Genomic DNA, 14,604 nt, shown 5'->3' with positions numbered 1-14,604 from the left:
TCAAGGTTCCTAATTCCTGACGCATTTCTCTCTCTGTAATTTTCCCTCAGCACTCTGGGGGAAAGGACTGAATTACAATTAATGAAAGCATCCAGCAATTTAAACAAAAAAAGGTTAGGTCTCTTCAAAGATCACTTCAACAAAAATGCTCTAATTAATGCCACTGACCTCATTCCAAAGGATCTGCAAAAACGACCATTAACACCTATTTCTGTGGAGAAACATATGGTGCTAAGGGTTTATCCTAAATTCCCCCAAGTATTTTACACAATCACTATCAACATAAATGTGGCATCATCATGAAACCTGGGAGAAAACTGTAACTGCTTTCCAGAATAGGGCGAATGTGACCCAGGACAAGGGGAGCTGGAATAATAACTGGGATTCTCATGAAATAATAGTATTTCATTATTATTATAATAACTGGGATTCTCATGACAGATGGGAGTAAGCTGCAGAGAACACTTACAGGAATGCTTCTCCCACTGCCTCTGCAGAGGAGCAAACCCATGTGTGGGACGGCTCCATCACTAGAGGCAGAGGATGAAACAGGGCAAAGGGGAAGGGCGAGCTGCTGTGCAACTCCTTTCTCCACGTCTCACGACAAACGAGGATGCACTGTGTGGGAATGAAGCTGGCCGAATCCAACTCATTCCAAGTCTAGGTCTGAGCTCCCCAATTATCAGAAATAAAGCTTATCTTTCTGTCCTGCAAGTCAGAGCAACCATGATACCCCCTGTACATTTCCACTTCAACTCCCACCTCCCAAAGAACAAAATGGTGATCACACAGAAGGAGGCAACATCCTTAACTGATACTCAATTCTATTTTAGAAGGGCGGAGGAGGGGTGAATAAACGACTGACCTTATTTGAAAATAAACAGGCAAGTTCCACTTATTATTAAAGCTGTGATAGGCAGGATGTGCTCTTAATCTTTTTACACTGGCCTGTGATCCACACTGTTCTTCAAATCTTCTTAAAAAATCCATACTTATGGTATATTTCTAAAATAAAAACAGAAGTTTCATTATTATCAAACTAGTCAAAATTGGGAACATACACTGAAACCTATAATCAAGATTAAAAAAAGGTCAACATACAGAATCATGGTTTCTAGAGCTGATATTTATCTCACCTTCCTTTCATGGTCCACTTAAGGATAAGGTAATGCCCAAAATGGTTCTGGGATGTGCTCAAAGTCTTACATGGCAAAGTCCATCTGAAACCTAGGTATCTCAAGTATATTGCTTTTTAAATGGCAGTATTTATCTTCCAGGACACACTAACCCCATCCATTTGGAATAGACCCAGATTAAATGGTATAAATTTAACATAGCCTCTCCAGAACAAGAGGAATAAGGAGAAAACTTTAAAAAGGAAAGACAGGAAGAGAAAGACTCAAACTATGTGAGTCATCACATCACTTTTATACATGAGATAGCATGAAAAATGACAGGGGGATCTACAAATACCATTGCGAGGAGAAACTAACAGTATTTACCATCAGCACAAGCTGCTTAGAATTGTAGTATTGTATTTAATCCACAAAATTATCCTACAATGTAACTACTGTTGTCATCCCCATGTCTACAATTTTACAGTCTTCTCTTTGGGCTCAGAGAGAAACTGCCCAAAAGACAAACCTAGGAAGCAGAGGAAATAGAGCCCCAACCTGTCAGTACAGCAAAACTGCAGCTGCACGTTCCTTTTGGGGCATTCTATCATGTGATCATCATTTGGGGTACTCTACTCTCCAAACCCCAGGCTCTAAAAAGCCCGCGGACTTTAATGCCATTCCAACTTAAAAGGGGCACACTCCCAAGCCACCAAGCCATCAACCTAAACATGCTGCAGTCTGTGCTTAGATAGGAATTTCAGTGCAGTGAAAACCACAGGTTGTAGGGCTGGCGCTGTGGTGCAGCAGGGTAAGCTGCATGGGACATCAGCATCATATGGACACCAGTTCGAGTCCCAGCTGCTACACTTTTGATCTAGCTAACTGCTAATGCAGTGGAAGATGGTCCAAGTCCTTGGATCCTGCACCCACTGAGAGACCTGGAAGAAGCTCTTGGCTCCTGGCTTGGGCCTGGCCCAGCCCCAGCCCTTGCGGCCACTTGGGGGAGTGAACCAGTGGATGGAAGATCTTTCTCACTCTCTCCTCTCTAACTCTGCCTTTCAAATAAATAAATTAATCAATTAAAAAAAAAAGTACACTATGTTGTGGTGTCAATAGTTGCGCTCCCCTCACCCCCCTCTCTTGCCCTAGTCATATGTTCAATTCCTAACCTCTAGTACCTCAGGAGGTTTGAAGATAGGCTCTTTAAATAGATCATTATGTTAAAATGAGGTCATTAAGATGGGTCTTCATCCAACATGACCTTAGAAGAGGAGGAAGTTTGGGTACAGACAACATAGAGAGAAGATCCTGCGAAGACATATGGAGGAGACAGCCAGCCAGCTGTAAGCCAAGGAGGCCTTAGAAGAAACCAATTCTGTTGATACCTGTAGAATTGTGAAAAAGTAAGTGGCTGTTGCTCAAGACTCTGGTATTGACTCTAAATATGGTGGCCCCAGCAAGTGAATATGCTCTGTCGTGCCTGTTTTCTCCATTGGTCTCCTTTGACTGTTCCTACACTTACTGATGCCATAAACAAGAGTGTCAAATTGTTAAATCAACAACAGGAGTCACTGTGTACTTATGTCTCATGTGGGATCTGTCCTTAATGTGTTGTCCAATGTGAAGTAATGCTATAACTAGTACTGAAACAGTATTTTTACACTTTGTGTTTCTGTGTGGGTGCAAACTGATGAAATCTTTACTTAGTATATACTGAATCGATCTTCTGTATATAAAGATAATTGAAAATGAAAAAAAAAACTTGGTGTTAAATTGGAAATTGCATAGAAAATTAATCAATTTTTTTTTAAAAAAAATCATGTAGGATCTCTGTCCTTAATGTGCTGTACATTGTGATTTAATGCTATAACTAGTACTCCAACAGTATTTTTCACTTTGTGTTGCTATGTGAGGGCAAACTGTTGAAATCTTTACTTACTATATACTAAACTGATTTTCTGTATATAAAGAGAATTGAAAATGAATCTTGATGTGAATGGAAGGGGAGAGGGAGCGGGAAAGGGGAGGGTTGCAGGTGGGAGGGAAGTTATCAGGGGGAGAAGCCATTGTAATCCATAAGCTGTACTTTGGAAATTTATATTCATTAAATGAAAGCTTTAAAAAAAAAAAAAAAAAAAAAAAAAAAGTACAGGTTCTAAATTTCTTCCATTCGTGTTTTTGGGCAACACATATAGTATCCCCTGAGGTGGTCTAGGTGTTAGAGTTGAGGCAAAGTAAGGTATTATTCCTCTTTCCTGAGATAAAATTATAGCTCTGCATATAATGGATGCTAAGAATACAAGGATATTTCCCTCTTCCCAAGAAACATACTTTATACTAAGACATAAAGCAAAGTGCAAGTTCATGGAAAAATGAAATTAAAAGATGCTTATTTTGCTGCAAAAATACATGCATAGTTTTTTCATAATACTTTTTCCCCATGAACTTTTTGAAGATAGTTTGTATTTCTTGAATGAAATTGACAGCTAACTACTGGAAATAGTGCCTACAGATATTAAGCAATGGTCTAAAATTATAAAGTCAAGGTTGTATTAGTGTAGTGGTTAAGATGCCAGTTGGACAAGTCTGGGTTTGAGTCCTGGCTCTGCTCTCATTCCAGCTCTTGCTAACGCAGACTCTGGGGAGGAACATGTGATGGCTCAGGCAGTTGGGTCCCTGTCAACCCACGTGGATTGAGTTTCTAGCGTTCAGCTTCAGCCTGGACCAACCCTGGCTGTTGTGGGCATTTAGGGAGTAAATCAACGGATGGAAGTTTCTATATCTCTCTTTCTGTATCTCTGCCATTCAAATAAATAAATCTAAAAAAAAAAAAAAAAATTTAAAAAAGATTAATTTCTGAGTTGACACATTTTCCAAGTTTAACATGATCAATAATGTTCTCTAAAGAGCACTTTATAGCAAACTATAAAACATTTTAAATTGCTAGTGCTTAAAAGCATTATTCACTCTGGGTTATTTATAAAGGTGTACTTTTTAAATCACAAATCAAAAATAAATACAAGTAATCATATGCAATATACTGTAACATGAGAAAGGAAAGAAAGCAGATATGTGGGATTACTGGGATAATAAAGCCCTAAATTTGTTATCTTCACTGTTTTGAAGTCTACCAGGCTCCTTATACATATATCATACCTCTCTATACTTGGGAAAAAAATAAATTAATCAATCTATCAGTAGAGGAAACAAATAGAACTTATAGCAATGAAAATTATACTTAAAATTGGAAACTCAACATCCAGGTGAAAAGAGTTTAGATACAAGTGAAGAAGGAAATAGTGAACTAGAAGATAGATCCTGAGAAATTATCCAGAATGCAGCGAATATAAAGTGAGATAGTCTAATCAAGAGTCCTAGAAGGAGATACTAAAGGAATAGAAGAGCACAAATGAAGAGAATTGGTAAAAATGTTCCAGAAAGGAACCTCAGATTCAGGAACCTAAAAAATCCCTGGTATAATAAACAAAAAGAAGTTCATACTAGACACATCACAATGGAACTTAGCACACCAAAGTCAATGACCATAAAAACATCCAGAAAGAAAGGGCATTAACTACAAGAGTAACAATCAGATTAACCCTAACCACTAAGGTTTCTTAATATGAAAGGTCTTCAGAATGTTCATGGAAAATGTGTACTTGCATCAAAATAACAGCTCATGATTCCATTTTTTCACAAACTTTTTGAAGTACCCTTGAATATACAGAAACAAAGGGCATAACTTCTGAACTAGAAGAGGTAGGAAAGCACAGAATACAGGAGGAAAAGAAGTCCTCAAAAGTCTAAAAATACAAAGAAGGTGGAAAAGAAAGGGAGGCAAAAAAAGAGGGAGAAGGAAAAGAGGGAAGAAAAACTGACAAATGGGAAGTACAAAATAAGACCCAAATATATCAGTAACTACAATCAGAGTAAATTTAATAGGCTACCTAATTAAAAGAAAAGGATTGTCTTATTGGATAAGAAAACCAAGATCTAGGACAGGAAAAGGTGGAAAGGTACCAAGAAGGTGAGCAGCAGAGAAGGCAGGAGAGCTGGGGTCAGAACTCTGGCCATCTTAACCATAACTATTTTGAAACGAATGATACAATGGAAAACAAACACATGAAGTTACTTTGAAATCTTAACCACAAAATCTTTTAAGTGATAATTTTTTTGTTGTTGAAAAGAAGGAAATATTAGAGCTTCCTAATTTTTTTTAATTATAAAAAACATTTACACAGCATATCTTAAAATCCAATCAGTATCTTTTTTTTTTTTTTCAAAATTATGCAGTAGAGATACAAAAATAATTTTTCTTGGGTAACAACCGTAAAGATTCTAACTTTTATTGGTCCTTAGGATGTTTTTAAAATGAAAACCTGATTTTTCTGAAGCCTCAGGTTAATCTCTTCAAGAATTAAGATGATAGGGGAAAAGTTACCTCATGAAATGCATCGGGATTCCCAGGATTAAAAAGTGAGGGCAACTTTTCTTCTAATCCTTGTACTATTTCTGGCCAGAGAGAATTCACCAAAAAGTCATACCCAGGAACAATATTGCCTTTTTCACTGCAAAGTAAGAGTACAATTTCAGTCAAATATGCCACAGTATTCTACTTACACAAAGCAAATTTCCACAGTGCTGCTTCTGCTTAAAGGTCCTCAGTCTAAAACTTCTCCCAATCTTTTTCCAAAAAACGACATTTGTCAGCTAGCCTGTTTCTAGACTCAAATTTCTACTTCACTCCTTGATCTCAGTCTCACTGTGAATCTGCAAATCTCCTGGTTCTGACTCCTGCTCTGCTGTCAAGGATAAGATAAAACCACTACATAAAATTACCTAGTACAGCTTTGCCCTCCAACATAGGATGCCACATCTTTGTGCTCTTATCTTGTAAAAAAAAAAAAAAAAAAAACAAACAAACAAACAAAAAAAACCTAGTCTAATTCCATAAGAATAATCTTTGCATTCAGGAAAACACTACTAAACCCTAAAGCAAGCAATGTATATATCATGCTAATTTATCAATTACTAACAGCTTTGTGCTTTACCTAAGACTACTTTCAGTTAGAAAAATCTGAGTGTTTCATGCAAAATCTTGACACAAAAAATTGATAACAGAAAATATTTTCTCTGTGGGCATGTTTTATTTTGCCTTTGTTGGTGCTGCACTTTGCATTTCTAATTCACAGACTTTGACGAAGCAGTGTCAAGATTAAACACAAGCTATGAAGCCTAACTACCTGAGTGTAGCTCTTGGGTCTTAGGCAAAACATGTAACTTCTCTGAGCTTTGGTTTCTTCAACTTTAAAAGGGGGACAGAAACAGTATCAATCTCACAGGGTCATTACAATGTTGAATATTCATAAAGCACTTGAAAGTACCTAGCTCACAGGAAGTGTACGTCAGCAGTAGTTATGAATAAATAAGTAAATAAACAAGGTAGATTCTTTAAGTCAAGTTTCTCTTGAACTTAAAGATCTCTAAGTAGCTTGTAGGCAAATACCATCTCACAGATCTGCCCACCGGTAAAGTATTAACATAAATGGGAGAAAAGTTTTCATACTTTTTCTGCTTGGTAAAAATTATGATCACGAGACAGGTTATCAAGGCGATTTTGCTTCACCATCCAGGAGTAGCTACTAAATAACTTTACAGTTTTTCCTTAGAAGAAATTACTGCGAAAATGGAGGAAGAGTAGAAAGAAGACACCTACCGCCAATCTAATTCCACATGGCTGGTTGGGCATCCCTAATCTGAAACCTGAAATGCTCAGAAATCCCCAACTTTTTTTTTTTTTTTTTTTTTTTTGGACAGGCAGAGTGGACAGTGAGAGAGAGAGACAGAGAGACCTTTTTGCCGTTGGTTCACCCTCCAATGGCTGCTGCGGGCCGGTGCACCGCGCTGATCTGATGGCAGGAGCCAGGTGTTTCTCCTGGTCTCCAATGCAGGTGCAGGGCCCAAGGACTTGGGCCATCCTCCACTGCCTTCCCAGGCCATAGCAGAGAGCTGGCCTGGAAGAGGGGCAACTGGGATAGAATCCGGTGCCCCAACCGGGACTAGAACCCGGTATGCCAACGCCGCAAGGCGGAGGATTAGCCTGTTGAGCCACGGCGCCAGCCAGAAATCCCCAACTTTTAGGGCACAGATATGCCAAAGGTGGAAATTCACACACCTGACTTCATATGACAGGCTGCAGTCAAAACACACGTACACTAGCAGAACTGTATAAAATCACCCTCAGGCTATGTGTTTCGGGTGTATATAAAACATAAATTTTGTGTTTAGACTTGCATCTTTTTACCCAGGATTATCTAACTGTATATCCAAAAATCCAGAATAATGTGAAATCTGAAACTCTTCTGATTCCAAATATAGACTCTCAATCATAATAAGAGTTGATCTGTTATCTGAAGAAGGAAGGGACAGATACTGAGGATTTTAAACTACAGATACACATAATCAAGATGAAATGACAAAATCTCTTCATTCCAAAGCAAATGTCTAACCTAAAGCCCCAAGGGCACATTTTAAATCTGCAAGGTTAATAGCTGACATATAGGGCTGATTAGAAAAGCTAAAAATGAATCCATTTTCTATGCAGGATATATTCCTGAGTGTTGCCAGTTAGAACATTAATGAAGGGAAATACAAACAAAGAGCAAGGGGAGCCTCACACCTTTGGAAACCTGAGGCCAGGAGCTGGCCACGGTTAGGTGAGGGATATGCGGCAGATGGAGCTGAGGCAGGTAAAGATGCCTAGCAGGCTACGGTTTAGATCCCTCAATTTCAAGCCTCCCCCATGAATTCAGTTCCACTGAAAACCAGTAGAAAGACTTCTAAAGCTTGGAAACTTGACATTTCAGGACCAAAGACTTATCCTGCCAAACCTAATGCCGGGTTGTCTTGTAACTATGGCTTCTTCAATTTTACATGATTTCTATATTCTTATCCCCAAATATAAATCCTCATAACTAGATAAAAATGGTAAAATGAGCCTTCACTTGAAATAATACAGTAAAAATAGAGAGTACCTAAAAGATCAAGCACACATTAATGACTCATCTTTTTTTCTTTTTCTTTTTTTGCAAAGCACAAAACTTCAAGACCAAATGTATTACTTGCTCCGTGAAGGAACTTTATTTGCCTTTCCATCACTAAAACAGCTGAGCTCTTGCACTGTGCAAACAGTGATCAGGAAGCTCCCATCTTTAAGACGCTATCAAGAGGTGAGGGAAAATGCGGGCAGTGCAGGAAGCAATCGCATTGCAAGACAGGAGCAAAAGCAATGTGTCCTGGAATCCAGAGGACATGGTCAATGTTGAACACAGGTTACAGGATGGTCTCTTGAAGAAGTGGTTCTGAGTTGCAGCTTCAAGGGGAGCAATACCTCAACAGGAAGTCAAAGCACATGGGAAGCACAGGGGCAAGAAGAGGGGAAACACAGATGCTCACGAGTACAAAGATGTTGGGGGAAGGCAACCAATCCTATGTGGCAAGAGCACCATGGGGTAGCAACCGTAAAATTCCACAGCAGTGCTTTAGTGAAGACTGCCAGGTTCAGATCATACAGGCTTTTAAACACTGTTTCAAAAAGCTTGGCCTTCCCCTATGAACACAAAGAAGCCAGTAGATGGATGAGGAGGGCAGTCTATGAAGGCATCCAGGTAAATGTAGTCCCAATGCTGACTGCAGAGGGTGAACCAGAAGCAAGAAGACCAGGTGGGGAGATCTTATTATCCTGCATGACAGATGCCAAGGCCTGGACTGGGACAACAGCACAGGTGAAAAGCAAGAGGATATTTTTTTTTTTTGACAGGCAGAGTGGACAGTGAGAGAGAGAGACAGAGAGAAAAGTCTTCCTTTTTGCCGTTGGTTCACCCTCCAATGGCCGCCGCGGCTGGCGCGCTGTGGCCAGCGCACCGCGCTGATCTGATGGCAGGAGCCAGGTGCCTATCCTGATCTCCAATGCGGGTGCAGGGCCCAAGCACTTGGGCCATCCTCCACTGCACTCCCTGGCCACAGCAGAGAGCTGGCCTGGAAGAGGGGCAACCGGGACAGAATCCGGTGCCCCGACCGGGACTAGAACCTGGTGTGCCGGCGCCGCAAGGCGGAGGATTAGCCTAGTGAGCCACGGCGCCGGCCTAAGCAAGAGGATATTTATGAAAGAATTAGAAAGATGTGGAAACGACATAAATTGATGGAAAAGTGCATACTACTTCATAGTTAGTCTGTAACTTGGATTACACTGAATTGATACTTATACAGATTATGACATTAGAAGCATGGAAGGAAAGCCACTTTTATATCAAACTAACTTTAAGAATAAGATCATGCAGGGAAGAAGAAAGGATAGGCTCTGTATTCAAAGATGCAGCCGTCAGTCCCAGACTCAAGTTTCCTCATTGTGAGGATGAGGAAGGCTCCTAGGGACCACCTCCCAGTGTTGCAGGAGGCAACAATGAAATAAGCAGGTTCATGATGGTTCCACTCACAAGACGGCTGTCATCAATCCTGCACTAGCAGTTAACAGGTGTGCTCCCCGACACCGAGAGGGAGTCTAATACGCAGGGCTGTGTAAATTACCTAGAGATGGCTCCTCCCGTGACTTCTCGAAGAAGGCGGCAGTGGTGAGGAACGAACTCCAGGAGTTTATCATACATCATCTGAAGGCCACTGGGATGAGACTCAACAAAGTGCTCCACAATCACCTAGGGAAAGGATATTATCTTCTTAAGAAGTATTTAAATGAGAACTATAAACTATACACTACAGAGAAAACAAGGAAAACCTTAAGTACATTCTCTGTCCACCTGTCTCTCAATTGACATTAATGCAAGTTATAGGTCATGTTCAAAATTATTTCCTAGGATTTAGCTGCACCATGCTAACCATGGGGGAGACAGAGGATGGGTGACAGAATTTAGCTGGGAGCTGACAAATCATCCACATCCTCTTGCTTCCCTTCTCAACTTGAAAGTAAACACTCGTTTAAAAAATTTAAATCAGAGCATATGCCCCTCTGCAGTTCCCTACTGTCTTAACTCTGGCCTTTTTTCTTATCGTCATCTAAATTATGAGGTTTGAGATACAGAAAGAGGAGAGAAAATATACTTCATTTTATTGTTTTTTTGTGATAAGGTTGGGAGCCAGAGATGATGTGAAAGATAAGTATTCAAGGTTAAATAAAATAAAATATGGCAATGGTTTATTTAATTTGCCACAAACTTCAAATCAGCACGTCAAACTCAGCTCAATGAAAAAGACATAAATTATGGGTGTTGTGGTGCAGCAGGTTAAGCTGCTGCTTGGGATACATGCAATTTCTTATCAAAGTGCTGGTTTGATTCCTGGTTATTCTGTGTTTCCAACACAGCTACCTGTTAATGTGCCTGGTAAGACAGCAGTCGATGGCTCAAATGCATGGGCCCCTGCCACCCACGTGGGCGACCAAAATGATGGGGTTCCTGGCTCCTGGCTTCAGCCTGACCCAGCCCTGGCTGTTGTGGGCATTTGGGGAATAAGCCAGAAGAAGGAAGATCTCTCTCTCTGTTACTTTGCCTTTTAATTAAAACAAAACAAAACAAAACAAAACAAACCTTTTGTAAAAAAAGGCAATAACTAAAGTATTTTCACTTATTAATATAGAAATAGTTGGTCTTTTTTTACCCCACATAGATCTCTGGAATACAAGAGATGAGGGGAAAGAATTGATAGATCATTCATTTTTAGCAATCTTAGCAAAAACCAACAGCATTTCTGGAAATAACTCCTACATCTCATTTTTATCTTTGGGACCTGATTTTTGCCTTTAGAAAATAAAAGACTTTCACCCTGGCGCTATGAGTATACTTTTGTACTTACTGGACAGAAAGAACACTTACACTGAGGGGGTGAAGACACTCTAAACTCTGAGGGAGGCCTCTGTGACTTCCCTTGGTTTGAGCCACATGAAGCTGTCACATTTTTAATGCCAGAAATCGCTGAATTTCAGCAACTTCATGTGGCAACTTCATGTGGCTGGCAGCTCAAAGGCAGGATGTGCTTCCTTCCTGTATTTTAACTGCATCCTAAGAGGGGAAGGGTACTAGCGAATGAAGTTCTGGACTTAAGGAGTTCCTCTGCTCATGTGCTGTAATGCTCCTTCATCCTTGCACAGTCCCCCTATCATCTTTCTGGGCCAGCAAACCCCTCTGCATTTTTCAAGATTTGTGCTAAATGTCAGGAACCCCCTGAAAATCTGTTGGTGATCCACCGTCTTTCCCTAATCACAAACCTCTCCATGTCCACAGAGCTCTCTGCACAGGCTTTGTACACTGTAGAGTTGTTACTTGCTTACTTCCTTCATTCCACCCACAAGAACAGTGGTTCAAAAATGTTTTTTAACAACTTCATTGAAATATAATTTGAATACCATAATTTACACTGACCTAAAAACCATTGCAATGCATACCTTCTTTCTCGATGAGACATTCAGCCCTACTGACTTAGGATAATACCTGAGTCACAGAATCACCAGAACACACTAGACAGCACGACCAATTCCGGGTGTGTCGACTGTAACCAACAAGGACCAGCAGTTTCTTATGGCTGATACTGCAGTAACTACCGGAGTGTTTATAGGAGTTTCTCTGTTCTATCTTCTTGCAACCTCCACACCCAGAAAAGAGTCAAAGACAAAAGATGCCCCGTGAGTGCCTGTTGACAGGAGTACAGACCTCATCTATGTATGGTTTCACCAGTACTTGGCCAACTAAGGCCTCCGCATCCCGGGTCTTGTCGATGGTGGCATAAGTCCGCAAGCAGTGCCGCACTATGTCCACATTGGAAGTCTGAAGGCCTTCTAACAGGAGACCTTCCAGTGACTGCTGTAACATGGCCGTAATACCAGCTATACGCTGTGAGAAAATATGGATGAGAAATGAAAGCTCTAGTTGGAGTAATTTCTGAACATTCAGAGATACACATAACAAGTATCTTACCCTAATAGAATATATGTAAAATTAAAATATCAACATTTCCTGGAGAGCAAGACTGAATTCCCCTTCTCGTCACAATCTTGGTGTAAATGAATCTCTGCTTTATTGAAGAAGAACTTAGATAAAATCACAAAATGCTATTTTCCTCCTAAGCTATAGAGTAAATCTTTATGATAGACATTGTGGATTTAAAGCTCAGTCAAGGACTTTGGGTAAATTAAATCTGTCCACATTGTCTGTCAATTACATGAAATTCAGAATTTTACTCCTATAGGTTAAAGAATGTGTCTGAATCTTTACATAAAATACGTAATGTGTGACACCTATGAGGCAGGAGCCTAAAAACCAAAAACAAATTCAAGTCTGGCTTTAAAATCCTATAGATTAACAATATCAGGTACATTATTAGGTCAAACCAAAATTATTTAGCAAATTCTGAAACACCAACCTAAAACCACTTACTGGTCTTATTTTGTCCAAAAGAGGCATGCCTTTGCTTTGAACAGCATGGAACTGTAACTGGTTAAATTCTGTGGCAATTCTCTCCAAAATCTGTCCTGTTAAAAGTGGGCTAGGAGAGATAAGAATTATAGAAATTTAATCCCTAAAGTTTTTATTCCCAAGATAATCTAACACATGATTAGCAAATGCAATGCTTTAACATCCACTGTGTAACTTTCATTAGAGTCTTCCTATATGGTCACCTTTTTACAAGGTGAAATCTACAGCATCCTTTATGCCAAGTCCCCTATAAGGCACATACATAGCATGTCACAGATATGGTAGGGAATCAGTTAAGTACAAGAGAGTGATGCTGCCTGACCTTGAGCCACAGGGCCCAGACAGAAGTAGGGCTGAACTAGGCCAGTGTAGGAACAAATACACGTTTATACTTTTTGCAACTCTCCCATTCAGGACCTCTCTCTCTCTCTCTCTCTTCCTCCCTCCCCCCCCCCACCCTCTCCCTCTCTCTCTCTCTCTGCTTATCCTATTACTTATATCTGAATCATCTTATATCTCTCTACCTGTCTCATTCTCCCTTTTCCTAAAATATCCTAACTGCTGTCTCAGTAAACAAACCTGGCTCTCCGGCAGCAACAAATACAGTATCTCAAAATAGTTTACTTAAAAATTACCTTTACCAAATAGCTAAAGGAACAGTCAAGCCATATGCTCCGGTCTCAGTGAAAAGCTGTTCACTGTGTATTTTGCCAGAAAGTGTGATTAATGCACTGTTTTTCGAAAGCTCAGTATAAAGGACCACTACCACTCCAAAGGACATAAAAAGAGCAAAGGAGAAGTACTGAAGCACCCACTGGGCTTTGCTGAGGCTTCCTGAATCTGATGATGACAAACCAGTTAGTGAGGAAAACGTCCACACCATAAGGGGATATGCAATGTGATACTGAAGCCACCAGTGGTCTACCCAGTTCTGTATTCACCCAAACCAGTACTGAGGGAGAGGAAAGTAACTGCCCAGCACGACCAACCCGAAAGTCAGCTCTGGATATCCCTCCTCTTTCCTGAATATAACCCAGTGTGGATGTATTCTTTGTGTTTGTTTTTTTTTAAGATTTATTTTATTTTATTTGAAAGAGTTACAAAGAGATGTAGAGCAGAGAGAGAGGTCTTCCGTTTGTTGGTTCACACCCTGATGACCACAATGGCCAGAGCTGTGCCGATCCGAAGCCAGGAGCCAGGAGCTTCTTCTGAGCCTCCCACGTGGGTGCAGGGGCCCAAGGAATTGGGCCATATTCTACTGCTTTCCCAGGCCATAGCAGAGAGCTGGATCAGAAGAGGAGCAGCAAGGACTACAACCGGCGCCCATATGGGATGCCGGCACTGCAGGCCAGGGCATTAACCCGCTGCACCACAGTGCTGGCCCCATGGATGTATTCTTTGTAAATTATCTAAATGTAGGTGCCAGCGCTATGACATAGTGGGTTAAGCAGCCACCTGCAATGGTGGCATTCCATATGGGTGCTGGTTCTATTCCTGGTTGCTCCACTTTCTATCCAGCTCCCTGCTAATGGTCTGGGAAAATCAGCAGGAGATGGCTCAAGTGCTTGGGCCCCTACACCCCACATGAGAGACCCAGAGGAAGCTCCTGGCTCCTAGCTTCAGACTGGACCAGCCCCAGCCATTGCATACATTTGAAGAGTGAACCCAGTGAAAGGAAGATATCACTCTCTCTCTCTCTCTCTCTCTAACTTTGCCTTTCAAATAAAATAAATAAATCTTTAAAAAAATTATCTAAATGTTTATGGCCTATACCATGATAAATTTACTAGTAACTAATACGGCTCTGGTTTTTACCTTCTCTATAGTTCAATATTGCTGATATGAGTCAAAGAAAAGCTCAAACTTGATTCAGGGCAAGGAGTAGTGTAATATCTATTATATTTAAAGTGGAACATTCCAAAGGAATAGCATGTACAGTAAAGAAATCGCTGAAGTAATCAGAAGCTCATTCCTCACTAGTTGATGATACCTGGTTACTTTTGAGG

The 14,604-nt window shown here is 40.4% G+C and overlaps 1 protein-coding gene across 1 annotated transcript in view; it reads right to left on the bottom strand.

Moving 5' to 3' along the window:
* COG2 (component of oligomeric golgi complex 2) overlaps positions 1–14,604 on the bottom strand; it is a 53,314-nt gene that overhangs the window by 16,678 nt on the left and 22,032 nt on the right. Inside the window, exons 6-10 of the mRNA XM_062210589.1 lie at positions 12,560–12,668; positions 11,837–12,016; positions 9,705–9,829; positions 5,560–5,686; positions 866–1,005 (exon numbers count right to left, since the gene is read on the bottom strand). Of these exons, the coding sequence (XP_062066573.1) occupies positions 866–1,005; positions 5,560–5,686; positions 9,705–9,829; positions 11,837–12,016; positions 12,560–12,668 (681 nt within the window). The remainder of the gene's footprint in view (positions 1–865; positions 1,006–5,559; positions 5,687–9,704; positions 9,830–11,836; positions 12,017–12,559; positions 12,669–14,604) is intronic.

This window comes from Lepus europaeus, chromosome 14 (genome assembly GCF_033115175.1).
Source record: "Lepus europaeus isolate LE1 chromosome 14, mLepTim1.pri, whole genome shotgun sequence".
Classification (NCBI taxonomy): Eukaryota; Metazoa; Chordata; class Mammalia; order Lagomorpha; family Leporidae; genus Lepus; species Lepus europaeus.
This window is presented reverse-complemented; position numbering and strand designations above follow the sequence as displayed.